Source organism: Giraffa tippelskirchi, chromosome 6 (assembly GCF_054371585.1).
Source record: "Giraffa tippelskirchi isolate mGirTip1 chromosome 6, T2T-mGirTip1v1.2.pri, whole genome shotgun sequence".
In the NCBI taxonomy this organism is placed as follows: Eukaryota; Metazoa; Chordata; class Mammalia; order Artiodactyla; family Giraffidae; genus Giraffa; species Giraffa tippelskirchi.
Window position 1 is genome coordinate 84091760 of NC_137280.1, and position 17543 is coordinate 84109302.

The 17543-nt window shown below is 50.3% G+C and overlaps 1 protein-coding gene and 1 long non-coding RNA gene across 2 annotated transcripts in view; one reads left to right on the forward strand and one right to left on the reverse strand.

The window, feature by feature from the left end:
- FCHO1 (FCH and mu domain containing endocytic adaptor 1) overlaps positions 1–9396 on the reverse strand; it is a 28876-nt gene extending 19480 nt beyond the window's left edge. The window contains exons 1-3 of the mRNA XM_081496449.1: positions 9337–9396; positions 4244–4329; positions 3768–3838 (exon numbers count right to left, since the gene is read on the reverse strand). Of these exons, the coding sequence (XP_081352575.1) occupies positions 3768–3794 (27 nt within the window). The 5' untranslated portion in view covers positions 3795–3838; positions 4244–4329; positions 9337–9396. The remainder of the gene's footprint in view (positions 1–3767; positions 3839–4243; positions 4330–9336) is intronic.
- LOC145508851 (uncharacterized) lies at positions 2835–14648 on the forward strand. The gene is made up of 4 exons (XR_014055633.1): positions 2835–3085; positions 3418–3518; positions 7764–7984; positions 9805–14648. It is a non-coding gene; the product is annotated as an uncharacterized LOC145508851 (long non-coding RNA).
- The last annotated feature ends 2895 nt before the right edge of the window (positions 14649–17543 follow it).

The window sequence follows — 17543 nt, forward strand, 5'->3', positions numbered from 1 at the left end:
TTTGTTTCTTTCCATAAATGAGAGATTATGTGGTCACAGGAGATCCTGGAAACCAAATGGAAACCATGAATTTTGGAAAGATGCTGAACTTGAGGGTCTGAATAAAAAGTGTGTTGAGGGGCTTTCCTGGGGGTCCAATGGTTAAGAATCCACCTTTCAGTGCAACGGATGCAGGTTCGATCCCTGGTCAGGGACCTAAGATCCCACATGTCGTGGGGAAACTAAGCCCATGTGCCACAGCTACAGAGCCCAGGCAGTCTGGAGCCTGTGTGCTGCAACAAAGGTCTTGGTTGTGAAATCTTTTAAAAAAAAAAAGCATCTTGAGTAGAGTTGCTGGACCAAACCAATCCTGAAAGCCACACTATTACACAACTCTTTAATTTTATGAATTACTACAACCCCTGTTGCTTAAGTCACTGTAGCCTTATTTTCTGTTCTCTTCAACATGAAAATTCTGTCTGAGGACCCCACAAAGCAGGATGTGGGTCTAATAGTCTCTCAGGACCCAGCAATGTCCAGTGCAGGGTGGGGCACAGAAAGGGCATTTGAGTTTGTTGAATAGAGGGACAAGTTATTTTGCTGTTGCCTGGTGCTGGTGGGAACAGAGCCTCTACCCTGGTGTCTGCTGATGCCTTGCATAGAACCCCTTTTCTCCCAGTTCTGGGGTCACCATGGTTTGAGGGGGGGCTAGGGCTACACTGTGTGATCCAGACCAGTCATGTCTCTCGCCAAACCTATAGTGGCTCCTCATTAAGATGGGGGCTGGAAGTCATCTATCTCTCATATGGGATGATCCACATCATGGTCCTCTAAAGTCCCAAAGGCAGCCCTCCTTGTTGAATAAGTCACTGTCATGTCCCACTCTTTGGGGCCCCATGGACTCTAGTCCACCAGGCTCCTCTCACCATGAGATTTCCCAGGCAAAAATACTGGAGTGGGTTGCCATGGACCCAGGGATCGAACCCACATCTCTTGTACCTCCTGCATTGGCAGGCAGGTTCTTTACCACTAGCGCCACCTGGGAAGCACAGTGGTGAGGCCTCAACAAACAATCCCAGCAGCCCCCTGCCCACCCCAACTAGGGGATCCTCGGGTGAGGCTGCACCAGGCACTGCTGCCCAGGCCAGCATCTGGAGCTGACTCAGAGCCAACTGCTGGCCTGTTTCCCAGACCTGGCAAACCCCCAGCAGTGTCTGACTCCCTCGGGCTGGGCTGGCAGCTCGAGGGTCCTGGGAAGGGCTGTCTTGAGCCTATGTCTCCTATCAGAACCTCTGGACACCAGTCTTACTCTCAAGCCAGGCCCAGAGAGATGTTTCTGTTTTTTTAAAAAATAATTTATTTGGTTTTGGCTATGCTGCATCGTTGGTGTGCAAGCTCTTCTCTAGTTGCAGTGCGTAGGCTTCTCATTGCAGTGGCTTCTCTTGTCGGGGAGCACGGGCTTTAGGGCGCGAGGGCTCTGATTGTTGCAACATATGGTCTCAATAGTTGTGGCTCCCGGGCTCTGGAGCACAGGCTCAATAGTTGTGGCGCGTGGGCTTAGTTGCTGTGCAGTATGTGGGCTCTTCCTGGATCAGGGATCAAACCTGTGTCTCCTGTACTGGCGGGCGGATTCTTTACCACTGAGCCACCGAGGAAGCCCAAGAGATCTTTTTTATACAGCTTGATCATGTCCCTCTCCGGCTCACACTTCCCCCGTGGGCTCCCCAGTGCCCTCCATGCCTCCAGCCCTGCCTTGGCCCAACAAGACTGGGGCATCCTTGTCTGGCTTGATCTCTCCCGAGTGGAGCCTGCTTCAGGTCAGTCAGGGCCCCAGCATCATCCAGCAAAGAGCCAGCAATACTAACAATACATTAAAAGAAACATTAACTAAAAGAAATAGACAGGGACTTCCCTCACAGTGGTTAAGAATCCACCTTGCAATGCAGGGGACACAGGTTCGATTCCTGGGCAGGGAACTAAGATCCCACATGCTCTTGAGCAACTAAGCCTGCTTGCCACAACTACTAAAGCCTGCATGCCCTGGAGCCTGTGCACTGCAATTACTGAGCCCACAACTAGACAGTCCATGCGCCACAATGAAAGATCCTGCATGCTGCAACTAAGATCAGACACAGCCAATAAATAGATAAATAAATAAACAAATAAAAGAGAAACGGACATTCCGGGGTACTCCCTGAGCCCTGGGGAAGTAGGAGTTTCATTCCCCTTTCCCAGGTGGAGAAATTAAGGCTTCAAGATGCAAAGTTACTTGCCCAAGTGCTCCCAGAAGAGCCCAGTTCAAATCCCAAACTCAAAGCTCTTATCCACTCTGTACCAGGCTGTCTTTGGAGGGAGGGGTTGGGGGTGGCTACTATTTTCTCTTTGGAAGTCTGAATTTTCTGCAGCAAACTTGCCTGCCTCACACAATAAAAAAGAATTTAAAATACATGTATGTGCCCCTGTCAGGTGAATTTTCTGCAGCAAACTTGCCTGCCTCACACAATAAAAAAGAATTTAAAATACATGTATGTGCCCCTGTCAGGATTGCAAAATGTGGGCAACAACTGATCCTCAAACGGTCAAACCCCCTTACACAAAGTGCCACCAGGGTCTCAGAGAAGGGCAGCCCTTGGATGGGGTCACACAGCCATTCAGAGGCAAATCCAGGGACTGTGACCCTTGGAAAGAAGGTGGAGGTCCAGCCCTCCTCCCATCCCTACCACCCCCCCTACCAACCCCCCGCCCAGCCGCTACCCGCGGGTGGCAAGGGGGTGCTGCCCCTTTAAGAAAGCAAATGCTAGTAAGAGGAGCCCCAGCTGGGGAGGGAGAAAGGCCTGTTGCCAGGGGCAACTAGTTGCCTAGCAACGGGCTTCCTCTTTGCAAGCTCTGGGCCTGCAACCGAGGAAGGGGCTTTCTGCCCCAAGTCCTACCCTATTCTCCTGTTCACACATCCTCTGTGTCTCCCCATTAGCCTGGCTCTGCAAGAGGAGTCCTTGTGCCCTCCACTGGCCACCCCGTGTCACACCTCTTTATTTTTGCCCAGGTTGTTCCCCCTGCCCAGAATGCCTTTCTGGAAATCAGCCTTCAAAGCCCATGGCAAACACAGGTCTGCATCCTTGCTCCTTCTCTGGCACACTCAAGGTTGGGCTCAGTCCTGACTCAGTAGGACTAGAGGTGTCTTACTAGCTTGTGTCCCCCAGATTGGGGGTTCCTCAGGGTCAGGGTTGGGAGGGAGTCTCCTGGGGGCTCCAACATTTCCCAGAGAGGGCTGGGTGTGGGGTAGTGGTGACAGGGAGGGAGGGAGGGAGGGAGTGAATGAGTAAAAACAAATCTGTCTCACTTGGCTCCTTGAGTCATACTATGTGGTCCTCAGTCTGGAGAGCAGACAGGTAAGCAGGTCCCTAGGGGTCAAGTCAAGAAAACCCCCCAACTCTCCAGGATGGGGAAGATATGGAAATTCCCTGGCTGGAATGATCCTGGAAGCTTGGTCTGGCCCTGGGTTTGAGACCTGACTCTACTTTCTCGCTGGGCAACTTCAGGTAAGAGATTCCTACTGTGGGCCTCAGTAACCCTGTTCAAGCTGTGACATGCCCAAGACCATAAGGCCTACGACATCTGGGGCTATAGATTCAAACTCAGCCTGACTCCTCCCACTTTAACTTCTACCCCCTGCAAACCCTGCATCTGCCTAAGACTCTGCCCACAAGCCACCAGGTTTCTCCATCTCCATAAAAGCCCCCGCAGCCCTTCCAGGACACCCCACCAAAATAAGAGTGAATCTTACTTACCCAAAAATACTCTCCAAAATACGACATTTTGATGGCCTCTGTGGAGACCTCTGAAGGTTCCTATCTTGTGCCTGTCCAAAGAGAGAGGCAAATTTGAGTTGTAGTCACAGCTGGCTCGGGCCTAAGGAGGGGAAATTCCAACTTCTCTCCTTGTGGAGGAAGGAGAAAGAGGATGGAGGAGGAACCAAAAGCCCCAGTGCTGGGAGTATGCCAGGGCCCCTGGAGTGATTCAGCTTTGGGCATGGTCCCCAAGTAGCTCCTAGCCTACAGGAACAGAGTTGGATACAGATAACCCCAGCTCTGTGGGGTCAGAGCTGAACTAAATGAAGGGATAGGGTCTGGGGGGAGCCTAGACTAGAGGAGGGGGCATGGGGGTGGGGTTTTTAAGCATGAAGAGGAGTTCATGGTGGGGGATGGGTAGAAAAGCTCTGGGCCATTTCAGAGACAGAAAAACTGAGTCCCCTCAAGCTACTTGCCAAGGTCACACAGCCAGGAAATGACAGTGGATTTGTGCTTGGGTCAGCTGAGTTCCGTGAGCACTCAGCTCCGCACTGGGCAGCTCCTGTCAGAAAAGGGTCTGGTGAGAGGTGGACACTGGGACTGTGATTGGCCACATGGGAGTTGGGGTCCTTCAAGTGTCCCTAAGGTTCCCTCAGGGTCTCCTGAATCCCTCTACAACAGTCCCCATGCCATGCACATTCCTGGGATGGAAAGTTCAACCCTTGCCATGGTGACCCAGCTGACACTGGTGTGTCCATGAGTCCTGACCCTGCCCCCTGGAAGCCAGTGGGTTCACCTGGTAGGTATCTGAATCACTGTCCAGCTCCGTGTCTCAGTTTCCCTATCTGCAAAACACGAGGAAATGCCTAGAAGGGATCTTACTGGAGGACCCGAGGCCTCCAAGGAGAAGGGGATGAGCCAAGCCACCAGGCAAGGGAGGGACACTTGGTGTCCTTGGCATGTTGTCGAGGTTGGGCTTGTCACTGGAGCCCATAAGCCTCATCCATAATTCATGACCCCGAGGGCAGCAGCAGCTGGGAGCCCAGGAGGCACAGTAGCAGCAGAGACGGGGCTGGTGACCCCAGGGATGGGGAAGTTCCCTGGGCCTCACTGGAAAGGACTGAGCAAAGGACCTTGGGCAAGGCTGCCCCTTTCTAAGCCTCAGTTTTCTAATCTTGAGTTTAATTTGACCCATGATCAGCTATCCTCCAGTTACATGACTTCTATAAGTCACCCAGCACCCACCATGTGCCAACCTGGCCAGGACAATACCAGGGTCCATGAGATGATTTGGGTGGGGGACTTGAACTAAAGGAGAGGGCATGGGAGTTGGGGTTTTAAAGCATGAACAGGAGTTCACCAAGCAAACAATTATTTTATTCAACAAACATTCCCAACCACCACCCTGTGTTGAGCGGCACTGGGACCCCTGAGAAACTCCAGCCCCCAGTGTAGCCCATGAGGAAACCTAGTGTAACTGGGAGCATACCAAGCTGACATCCCAAGAGGGAAAAGCCCTAAATTCCCATCTTATTTCTTAGATTTTGGCCATGACCTAGACCCTGAGCATCTCCAAATCCCTTGGAGCTATGCTAACTGATGATGGGAACTACTAGCCCCCATTAAGTGGCAACTTAATTTTAAACTAAACAAAATTAAATACAATTTACCTCCTACTTCCTCAGTTGTGCCAGCCTTGTTTCCAGGGCTCAGTAGACACACAAGGCTGGTGGCCACTATACTGGACAGCACAGATGAAGTTCTGCTAGATAGTATAGGTCTAGAAGATCCTAGGAGCCAGAGGGCCTCAGTTTCCCCAAAACCAAGAATCTTCGCTACTGTTTTTACAACTCCCATTAGATTGCCCCTGAGCACCAGTGTGAGTGCAACACTGTGTCTGGCTCTTTCCAGGCACCACACATTCATTCAACCTTCACAACCACAACGTGGGGCTCAATATCAACTTTACAGATGAGGAAACTGAACCACAGAGAGGTCACTGACTGTCCCCAGGTCTCTATGATTTTGTCCCTGACCTGTCTGCTGAAGAACCCCTGACTGAAACTACCCCGTGTGGCTCTGATTCACCATATTCCCGCGACCACCCTCCCATCCATCCTGCCACTCAGGGTTGTAAAGTGGAGGAGCACAGTGGCAGAGCAAAGGTGACCCTGCGCAGGCCCAGGAAGTGACACCTACTGTTTCTCTCGAAACCCGGGCCAGGTAGGAGAGTCTCCCTTCTGTCCCTGAGAGGGGAAAGGAGGAGCAATGGGGGCCTCCTGGCCTGGGCTCAGACTCACCGGACAGCGAGTGGGAACAGAGTCCCTGTCAGACAGGGCGGGTACCAGGAGATAACCACGTGGCCCCTGCCACTTCCGTTAGCTGAGGCCCCTGTGCCTGGGGGACAGGAAGCTCACCCCGCCCCGCCCATGGCCCAACCGCCAGCTCACCTCCCCCGCCAGACCAGCACCCCTGGGACCTCCCTAGAACTGTGCAGGTGCTGGGTGGGAAAGCTGAGGCCCCCACCTTGGGGCTATTATTACTGAGCAAATATAATCTTGATAACAATTGTCAAATAATAGTACCCACAAATTTGAGCACCAACCATGTAGACTAAACATTCCACATCTCACCATTCTTAGGTGGGCCAGTGATGCCTGCTTCACTGGGTGGGGGCAGGGAACCCAAGACTCAGAGAGGGGAGTCCACGTGCCCAAGGTTGCACAGCCGGTGAATGGGAGCACCAAGACTCAAACCCAGGGCTGTATAAGGACTTCCATGGGCCTAAGGCACTTTTGCTTTCAGGGTCCCTTCCTCCACTAAAAAAAGAATTTAAACGATTTTTACAACTACATTTGACATAGAGACGAATATATTAATACCATATATTAAATGTTTTCTTTGACCCCAAAGCCTGGGTTTTTTCCCCCTTCTGATTTTAAAAGAAGTTAAAACACCTTTACGGACCCCAAGATTGTGCCTGAGACATGGTGGTCACTGTGTCTGATGGAGAAGTCAGCCCTGTGCAAACCCAATTCTCCCAGCCTCCTCAGTGCCAGGGCAAAGCCCAGACATGGATAGGTCCTTGCCCAAGGTCACACAGCAGGCTGTCAGCTGACCCGGATGCCCCCATCCTCTGGCTGCTGGAAGTGGGGAACAGAGTCCTTCCCAGAGATGGCTGACACAAGCTCTGGGCACTGCCTAGAGATCCAGCCTCCCCAGCATCAATTCCCAAAACCCTGGGGTTTCTTGCCAGTTCAGCATTTGAGCAGGTCCGGGAGCAGATAAAACAAGACAGGAACCAAGTCAGCAAAGAAGGCAGGGCTCCTGTTCCTGACGGGTTGTCTGGAGCTCCTGACTTCTCAGTAGGTGGCCTTGGGCTGCCCCTGACCTCTCTGGGCCTCTAGGCTTCTGCAAAACAGGATCTATCATTTTGCTCTCCCTTGGACTCCAGTTTGCTCACAGTAGGGCCAATTTGGGGTCTTTCTCTTCTTTTCCTGTGACTGGCCTCTTGGCTATGCTGTTTCAAGGACCAGCTCTGTCATGCACTTGCTCCCCTCTAGGGCTGCCCACCAGGGTTGTGCCCATTTACACAGTCTGGCTTGATTCTCACAGTGACACTTGGAGGCAGGGTCTCGACTCAGCCATTACCCTCAATGAGGCAACTGAGGCACTGGCCCTATGTCATACAGTAACTGGGTGGTGAATAGCCTCTGAGCTTCTGCTCAGGAATTTTTCAGTCTTCCCTGCTGTCTCCTCTCTCTCCATCACTTTCCTTGGCCAACACCTATTGAGCACCAACTGACTACTGAGCTCTGGAGACACAGCAAGCATTACCCTTGCAGATTTTCTCCTTTCCTATCTTGCTCTGACCTGAATCAGCTGTTGACCCTGTTTATGCTCACTAATATTGCAATTAGTATTATAATTACAATATAGTAATGATTATAATGCTGTATGATAATGACTACAGTATTACAATGTCTGCATTTACAGCACTCTTGTTCTGCCAGTCTGCTCTGATCTTCCAAGGGGAATTCAGCCCATTTCATAGAAGAACACACCAAGGTGCAAAGGGGCAAAGCCACTCACAGGAAAGCTGGATTTGAACCTGGGAACTCTAGACTTCCACCCCCACCACAGGGACAGAGCCCCAAGGGACAGAGGATAGACTGGTCCAGCACCTCCCACCTCATCCTGCCCAGGATCCTATCTAGGTAATGGCTTGCCCCTGGCGTGGGTGAAGGTATGTGGATCAGGATATGCCCCGGGCAGTCCTGCCAGCATGACCAGGGTGGAGGAGCCCCTGTTCTGATGATGGCAGCTTGGTAATATGTTTTATTGTCTGGCAAAGCAACTCTTCCAGCAATGCCAGAGTGTGACCATCAGCCCATTTTGCAGTGCAATAAACTGAGGCTCTGAGGCCAGCAAGGCAAATGGAGGGATCTCCAAACCTATTGCTCTCTCTCCTCCGACCACCATCTTTAGCAAAAGGGTGGAGTCACAATTTAGCAAAAGATGGAGTGGGTGGGTTTCAGAATCAGTAGAGTACAAGCTTTGAAGCTGCAACCCCACTTTTAAATTAAAAAAATAAATAAATAAAGGCTCAGGGAGGTCTGTCATCTGTCCAAGGTCACCGGTGAGGCAGGTCCATCCGAAGCTACCTCCTGGTACCTACTGCAGATGAGGCAGGCAAATTCTGGGATCTGAGGCAGATGGAGGGGCCGCCCACCCCCCAACCCTCCTCCGCACCCCACTTTCAGTCAGCCTGCAGCAAGATCCTAATTTACCTCGATTTATTTTAATCCCTGGGAACAGATGCTCACTGCCCATTTCCCACTGAAGCAGGGACCACCACTGAGTCCATGCTCCAGGTCTTTCCAAGCCTGGCCCGGCCTGGTCTTGCCAGGCAAGGGACTCCATCTGACCCTCCCCAGAATTCCAATCTTGGGGTCCCTGCAGAGGATGCCAGTGAAATGCCCCTCCATTACCCCATCCTTGTGGTAGGGAGCTAGAAAAAGACACTCTACAGGAGGGACCAGGGGACACCCAGCTCCTTAGCCAGGCCTAGATAGGGGTTCACAGAGGAAGGGGTTCCTCATGTTGGTCTCGGGACCGGGGGTGGGGTGGGGTGGGGCGATCTACAGGCCAGAGCTGGGAAGAGGGAAATTGAGGGTGGTCTCCATTTCATCTGTCTTGGGTCCCAGGCTCGAGGGAGAGCGGCAAGCTCATCTTTGCAACTCTGGAACCTAGATCCAGATCCAGGCTTAGAATAAAGGGATTTTGGGGAGGGGTCTCGATTCACAGCCGCCCCGCTGCATGCTCCAGTTCTAGGCCAGGAGATGGAGGATTTAGGAGGGGTCTCTATCTCCCTTCGCGGATCCCCGGTTATCACGCGGGAGGTGGAGGAAGGACCGGGTACCCAACGCGCAGCCCCCCACCCTCGGTTCTCCGCCCCTCACATCCCGCCGCGCCTTTGACCCTGGAGCCGCCGGGCTGCCGGGCGCGGTGCGCATGGGGCGCTGCGCGGGCCAGAGGGGCTCGGGGTGTTTCAGGGAGCAGCACTCACCTCCCGAGCTCGGGCCGAGCCCCGCGCCCGCCGCCACCTGCGGCTCGGTAGCTGATACCCGAGCCCGCCCCGCCCCGCCCCTCCCCTCCCTCCGCGGATGCGGCGCGGCCGCCGGATGGCCCCGCCTCCGGGGCGTGGCCGGGAGAGTCCCCACCTCCGCGGCGGCCTGGGAGGCACGGGCGGGAGGCGAGCGCGCGCGGCCAGCCATTGGGCCATTTAGGCGGCCAGTTCCACCAGCCCAGCGCGCTGATTGTCTGGGGGAGCGGCTCCTTTTTTTAATCTCCCCGCCCCACTACCCGCATTCGTTTGCATAATTTAAAGCGATAGATCCAGTTCCTTCCACCTGAGACTCGGTGGGAAGGGTCTGTATAGTTTACTGAGCTCCAAATGTGTGACAAGCACTAAGAAGGACTCATCTGATTGCTCCTACAAGCCTGTGAGCGGCACATATTGATTCTCATTTTACAGATGGGAAAACTGAGGCTCAGAGAAGGCTCCTGCAGGCTACACAGCAAGTCTACAGCCTGATGTGGGCAACCTCAGGATCTGGTCCCAGGGCTGGGGAGAACCATCCTTAAGAATGTTGTCATGTCCTAAACCTGAGAGGCTCTGGTCGCCCTCAAGTGAGTGCTCATAAAATGAGATTCATACAGCGCCTGTGGGTCCTCCATTCAAATCTGTTCCTGGCTGATCAGCTTGCCTCCAGGCCTGCTCCTCCACCAGCCTCCCCAGATTAGAAAGGCCGCGCAGGAACCTGGCCAGAGGCCTGGAAGTCTCTGAGATCCTTCTCTTCCCTTCATCATCCACACTGGTCACAGTTTGCTCATTTTCCTGTACCCTGCAGTGGCCTGGGCCCTGGGTGCAGCCTGGATGCTGCCTCGGCTTCCTATTAGTACATGTGCCTCTTTTTGCCTTCACCCCTTCCTGCTGACAATCCCTGTTCCACATGGCAACTATAGGGTTCCCCCCCCCCAAGATTTAATTATTTACTTATTTTTGGCTGCTCTGGGTCTTTGTTGCTGTACAAAGCCTTTCTCGAGTTGCAGCGAGCAGGGATTACTCTCTAGTGATGGCACATGGGCTTCTCATTGCGGGGGCTTCTCTTGTTCTGGAGCACAGGCTTCAGTGGCTGCAGCATGTAGCTTCAGTAGTTGTGGCACACAGGTCTGGTTGCCACGTGGCATGTGGGCTCTTCCCAGACCAGGGATTGAACCTGTGTCCCCTGCATTGCAAGGTGGATTCTTAACCACTGGACCACCGGAAAAACCCTAGAGAGGTTTTTAAAAGTACATTTTAAATTTTAGAGCAGTTTTCAATTTACAGAATTACTATGAAGATATTACAGAGTTCCTGTGTATCCCACACCCAATTTCTATTATTAATACCTGACATTAATATGGTACCTTTGTCACAATTAGTGAACCAACATTGAGATGTTATTATTAACTAAAATACATACATTATTCAGATTTGCTCAGTTTTCCCTAATGTTCTTTTTCTGTCTCAGGACCCCTTCAGGGGTAATCAAGTCATCACATCACTTAGGCTTTTCTGAATTCAACAGTTTCGCAGACTTTTTTAATATTAATGACCTTGACAGTTTTGAGAATTCATTAGGTATTTTGTAGGATGCCCCTCAATGGGGATTTAAAAAAATATTTTTTAATTTAACTGTGTTTGACATATAGTATTGTGTGAATTTCCTGTGTAGTACATGTTGATTTGATATGTTTATATACTGTTATATGATTGCTGCAATTGGAATTTGCCTGATGTTTTTCTCTGGGTTTGACTGGGGTGACGGATCAGATCACAGAGGTGAAACCTCCTCTCATCCCACTGTATCCAGGGCGCACATCTTCAACATGAAATTTCAGTGATGTTGAGATCACTTGGCTAAGGTAGCGTCTGGCAGGGGTTTCCACTATCAGGTTAGTCTCTGCCACCTTTCCAAGCTCTACCCTTTGGAAGGAAGTCACTATTTACAGCCCACATCCAAGGGATAAGGAATCACTCTCTCCTACCTCGAGGGCAAAAAATTACTTGGAATTCCTCCGATGGGAAATAAGTCTCTTCTCCCATATCGGTATGGAATCATGGATATTTATTCTATACTTTGGATTATAATCCAATACTACTTTATTGATTTTCTTGCTCAAATTGTTCCAGCTTTGGCCATTGGAAGCTCATTCAGTTGGCTCTCACGTTGCTTTGACACGCCCTCGTCTTTCGCATTTTTTGTCTGTCTTTGTCTTTTTTTCTCTTTTAGCACTTTTCCTTTTTCTCTTTTAGCACTTCCCTTTCTTTGCCACTACGACATGCTTCAAGCTCATCTGATATATTTCCTGCCCTAGTCCTAGAATTAGCCTTTCTCCAAGGAGCAGCCCTGGTGCCCTTCATTGGAGAATACTTTTAGAAAACCAACATTTGGACAGTAAGTGTGCTCATCACCACTGGAGTATAGTTGCTTCTAGGCCCTCTCGGTGGACAGAGCAAGGACATATATGTGTGTGTATTAACCTGTATATATACACAGATCTATAAATATTCCCATACGTAACTGTATCTATAGGAAATTAAACATGAATTCATACAGATGCCTTTACATTTACTAAACTGATCCTAACCTCCTTTGCCTGTCTGTAACCTCCCACTCCAATAGGGAGAAACCTGGCTCCTACCATCCCCTCTCCATTCGCTGAATTATTCCATTCAGGGGTACAGGTATAGAGGCTCAGGATGTTAACCTGTACCCACAGGGATCAGTTTTCAAACAGAAAGTGATCACCTGCCTCTCTAGCTCCAAACCCTGCCCTAGTGCCCAGGACCCTCAGTAAAGACCGTACACCACCCCCTCCCCCCCTCCCCATCCCTAAGCCCTCCAGGCCAGCGCATTCTGGCCTTGCCCCTCTCAAGGCAGTTCTACAAAGTTGGTCTCACCTCAGAGCCTTTGCTTCTGCTGTTCCTTCCTCCTGGAGTTCTCTCAGTTCCCCATCTGACTGGTAGCTTAGCTCTCAGTTCCTGCATGGTAGCTCTGGTCTGGCTTTCCTTCAGCTCAGAGATAACCCCTCAGGGCTGGGGCATTGTGTTAGGCTTGGTGCCCTTCCCATCAGAAGCTGGGAGGTCCGTGGGGGCTCTGGCGCCACCCACACCAGCTAGGTAGTGTCTGAACTTCATTCATACCCCCACACATGGCTTCTTCCTCGAGCCTGGGCCAGGGCAAGGTGGGGAGGGGGCTTTGATTCTTGTTTTACAGGTGAAGGGATCAAGGCTGATAGACAAGAGGCTGCTCTCTGAAGTCTCACACGAAGACATGTCAGAGGCAGGGCTTGACCCAGGTGCATTGAGGCCTAAGCTCTCACCTGTCTTGACTTTGGATCCCAGAAGATGTTGTGAGGGTGGGGAGGACAGGATGCAGAACAGGCCTGTCTGGGGTTGGGGAAGGAAACTCGGGTGTCTGGTCACCACCAATACAGTTCGAGGGTACCTGGAGGTTCATGCCAATTTTCTGTGACTGGACGTGGGATGCAGGTGTGGGGTCCAGAGAGCTTAAGTAATACTACCCAGGTCACATTCCCAGTGCTGCCAAGCTGGAACACAACCAACATTTCCTGAGCACCTACTATATGTCAGGAAGGGAAAAGGCACATGCTGTACAGGTAGGTTGCCAGCCATGTCCTGTCCCAGCAGCAACCCCAGTTACAGACCAGAAGGCAGCAAAAGAGTGACTTACTGGTGGGCAGGGTGGTGTTTTAAGTTGATGTGTTTATTTTTGATTGTGCTGGGTCTTCACTGCTGTGCACGGGCTTTCCCTAGTTGAGGTGAGTGCGGGCTACTCTCTAGTTGTGGTGCGAGGGTTTCTCATTGCAGTGGCTTCTCTTGTGGCAGAGAGAGGGCTCCAGTAGTTGTGGTGCGTGGGCTTAGCTGCCCCTTGCCATATGGGATTATTCCCAGACCAGGGATCGAACCCATGTCCCCTGCATTGGCAGACAGACTCTTAACCACTGGAGTGCCGGGGAAATCCAGGGGGGCATTTAAAAGGGAGTGGGTCAGGAAGAGCCAGAGGAGGCCCTGGGCTGGGGGTGGGGGCCAGAAAGAGAGCAGGGAGGGCTTTCTGGAGAAGGATCCCTAGGTGGTGGGTTTGGAAGATGAGAGGTTTTATGTTGCTCTCTCAGAGAAAGGCTACCCCTCCCCCCTCCATCATGGCCTTCCAAGAGTCCACATCTTTCCAGATAAGTGCCCTGGCCACGCCCCACCAGGGACCAGGTCCCCCAGTCCCGCCCCAAGCCCCTCTGGAAACTGCCAACTCTACATGCCCATCCTGGTGTGCTCACAGCTCCCCAGCCTGGCTGGTCTCTTCCAACACCGGATCCTTTGAAGGGCAAGTCCCATCTGCTCAGTGGGGTGTCCATGAAGCTGTAGGGATGGCCCCACCCCCAGCCTCCCAGTGTTCTTGAAGCTTCAATTTTCTGTCTCCTCTCGGTTCCTCAAAAAGACCAAGCCTCTGCTTTTGCGGGTCCCTCTGCCACCCCTGCTCTCGGTTGTCCCCTAATACTGGCTTAATCCTTTGCATTTTGAAGTTTTTCCCCACCCCCAGGTGTGGGGGACTCCGCTGGCACCCAGGGCCACCCAACATGCTTGGCATCATGAGGTGTTGGCCCCTCCTATGTGTCTGGCTCCCCTACTTCACACTGCTCCCCGACAAGGCAGCATGCGTTGACTGATGCGAGGCTGGATGGTGGCATTCCAGGGAGGGGACACCTTGGGCGCAAAGGCCTGGAGGCGTGATCCAGACGTTGGAGCAACACCAAGAAATCAGGGGGCAGTTGTGGCTCAGGCTCTGGGCAAGTATCGGGGAGGGGCTGCCGATGAGCAGGCGGCACCAAGAGTGGGTGCCCAGGACAAGGTCACACATGGGTCACACATCTGGCTTCTGCCACAGGCTCCAGGGCCCCCAGGTGCTCAGGCTGTCCCAGGGTATTTTTAGTGCATGCTCTGTACAGGGTGGGCGGGACAGCTGTCAGGAGAGACTGGGGTGGGGAGGGAGGAAGGAGACAGAGAGGAGAGAGAGCAGAAAGAGGGGGTGGGGAACTCCAGGTCTCTAACTGTTCTAAGAGGTAAGATGGGAAGCCAGAGTAATGCCCTACACCAGGTGTTGGTAAATCACAGCCTTTGTAAGCTGAATCTAGCCCACGGGTTTCTGTAAACAAGATTTTATTGGAATGCAGCTATTTATTTCCATTTGTTCAGCTATAACAGCAGAATTCAGGTCTGGACAGACTCTATGGCCCACAACACCAAAAAAAAAAAAATTATTATTTTTTTTAATAGAACAAGCTTGCCAAACCTCCTGCCTGCCAGAACAAAACTTTCTCTTTGGGGGAACTTGTCAGTGGCTATTCATTGATTTCCATCACTATTTCTGATTCTCTTCCTTCTAGGTACAAGAAAGGAGTATGTTATCTTTCAGCTCCTGATTTGGGCAGAGTCATGTGACTTGCTTTGGCCAATGAGACGAGTGGAAGTGGCACATAACTTCCTGCTGGAAATACTTAGGAGCTGGTGCCTGATTTGTCATGTCCCTTTCCTGCCTGGCCACCCGATGTTCTAGGTGATGGAAGCTCCGTCATGCTGGGCTACCGAGTGAGGGTGATGAGAAACACAGCAGCATGGGAAATCTGAAGGGCAGGGAAAGATCCGCCAAGTGTTGAGAGCAAAAGCCCAGACCCCTCCCTGCTCCCCACAACACATACACCACTTATTGAAATAAAAATATAATAAAAGAAATATAATCCAGGTGGAGTTCTTTCTAGGAACGTAAGGACAGATCAGTATTAGAAAACCTACTAATAGATTAAAAAAAAAAAATTTTTGGCCCTGCTGCATGGCATGTGGATCTTAGTTCCCCAAGCAGGGATTAAACCTGCACCTGCTATGGTGGAAGCTTGGAGTCTTAGAGAGTCTTAGCCACTAGACTGCCAGAGAAGCCCCTAGATTTTCTTTTTAAAGATAAAGTTACTCCCTCTGGTGGTTCATAACTTTATTTTGAGGCCCTGTTATTAGATGCATACAAATTTGGAACTGTTACATCTTCTTGGTAGTTAAAAGCTTTCATTTGACAGTCCTTATTTCTAGTGTGTCTGTGCTAAGTCGCTTCAGTCATGTCCGACTCTTTGTGACTCTATGGACTGTAGTCCTCCAGGCTCCTCTGTCCATGGGGATTCTCCAGAAAAGAATACTGGAGTGGGTTGCCACACCCTCCTCCAGGGGATCTTCCCAACCCAGGGATCGAACCCAGTCTCTTGCATTGGCAGGTGTGTTCTTTACCCACTGAGCCACCTGGAAAACCTCTTATTTCTAGTAATACACCAAAAATAAAACTTTATTAGTGTGGATATATCAGCTTTAATTTTTTTTAGTATTTGCCAGTATTTTTTTTCCCCCCATCATTTACTTTCAAAATTTCAGCATCTTCATGTTAGATATTTCTTGTAAGTAGCACAAAAATTGAACTAAAAAATATAGTCTGATAAAAATATATCTTTTAACTGGAGTTTTTTGTCCATTTACTTAATCACTGGCAAGTTTTTATGTATGTATTTTCATTATCTTGTGCTTTCTATTTGTACCTGTTTCCTTATGGAAGAATTTGGGATTTTCTTTTTTTTTTCAGTCTAACTTCCCCTCTCTACTAATCTGGAAGTTATAGACTAGTTCTGTTCACCCAGTATTTACTCTAACTATTAATACTGCTACTCTGCTCAACTAAGCAGTATGTTACTCTCCCCTCAAACAATGTAAAGATTTTAAAAGCTTACTCCACTCAGTTTTTACTTATTTGCCACTGTCACCTAAATGCAATTTTTCATCCTACATATTGGATACTATAATGCTTGTTAACGAGGGTGACACTTTAGCTGTTATTAAAACTTCTATGCTGTTTCCTCGTGCAAGTCAGCTCTTCCAGAACTTGGATCATTTTCTACCTGAAAAAAACTCCCTCAGGATTTCATTCACGAGTTTTCATTTCTTTCACCCTTCAAAGATGCTTCTGTTGAATGAGAACTTCTGGGTTGCTAAAGACGGTACCCGACTGTGTCCTGAGTTTCATGCTGTGGGGCTGAGGCGCTGTCTCTCCATTGACTATTCTTGCTTTTCTTGTTTTCTGCACTGTTGTTCAGTCGCTCAGTCATGTCTGACTCTTTGCGACCCCATGGACTGCAGCACACCAGTCTTCCCTGTCCTTCACTATCTCCCTGAGTTTGCTCAAACTCATGTCCATTGAGTCAATGATGCCATCCAACCATCTTATCCTCTGTAGCCCCCTTCTCCTCCTGCCCTCACTCTTTCCCAGCATCAGAGTCTTTTCCAATGAGTCCGCTCTTTACATCAGGTGGCCAAAGTACAGGAGCTTCAGCTTCAGCATCAGTCCTTCCAATGAATATTCAGGGCTGATTTCCTTTAGGATTAACTGGTTTGATCTTGCTGTCCAAGGGACTCACAAGAGTCTTCCCCAGCACCACAATTTAGGATCATCAATTTTTTGGCATTCAGCCTTCTTTATGGTCCAACTCTCACATCCGTACATGACTACTGGAAAAACCATAGCTTTGACTATATGGATCTTTGTCAACAAAGTGATGTCTCTGCTTTTTAATACGCTGTCTAGGTTTGCCAAGTTGTCTTTTTATATATCCTGCTTGGGATTTGGCTGGCTTTCTGAATATGAGTGAACTGACACCTTTCATTACTTCTGGAAAATTCTCCACCATTACCCCCTTCAGAATTTGCCTCTGCTCTCTCTCTTCTGTCTCCTCATCCCCTTTTTTCCCCTTCCCCTGTTTAGGAAACTCACTCAATTCCATCTTCCAGTCCACCTATTTTCTCTTCAGCCACCTACAACCCAAATAATTGGGTTGATCCAACCCAATTATTTGCTTTTTCATTTCTCTTGGCTCTTCTACAAATATTACTGTCTCTTGCACTTTGTTCACTTTTCAGGATTAAACACAGCAAAAACACCAGGATTAAAGATACCAGGTATTGGCTACTGGCATTGATAGGTTGTGAATTTTGATGCTGGCTCATATGTCCTGGGATGTGACTGGGAGAATTCTTTAAGATTAGTTGAAAGTTCCCCCATGGTCTCCAGCATGCTGGACTGCTTTAAACCATGTCATCCACCTAAGTTTGCTTTCCATCTTTGG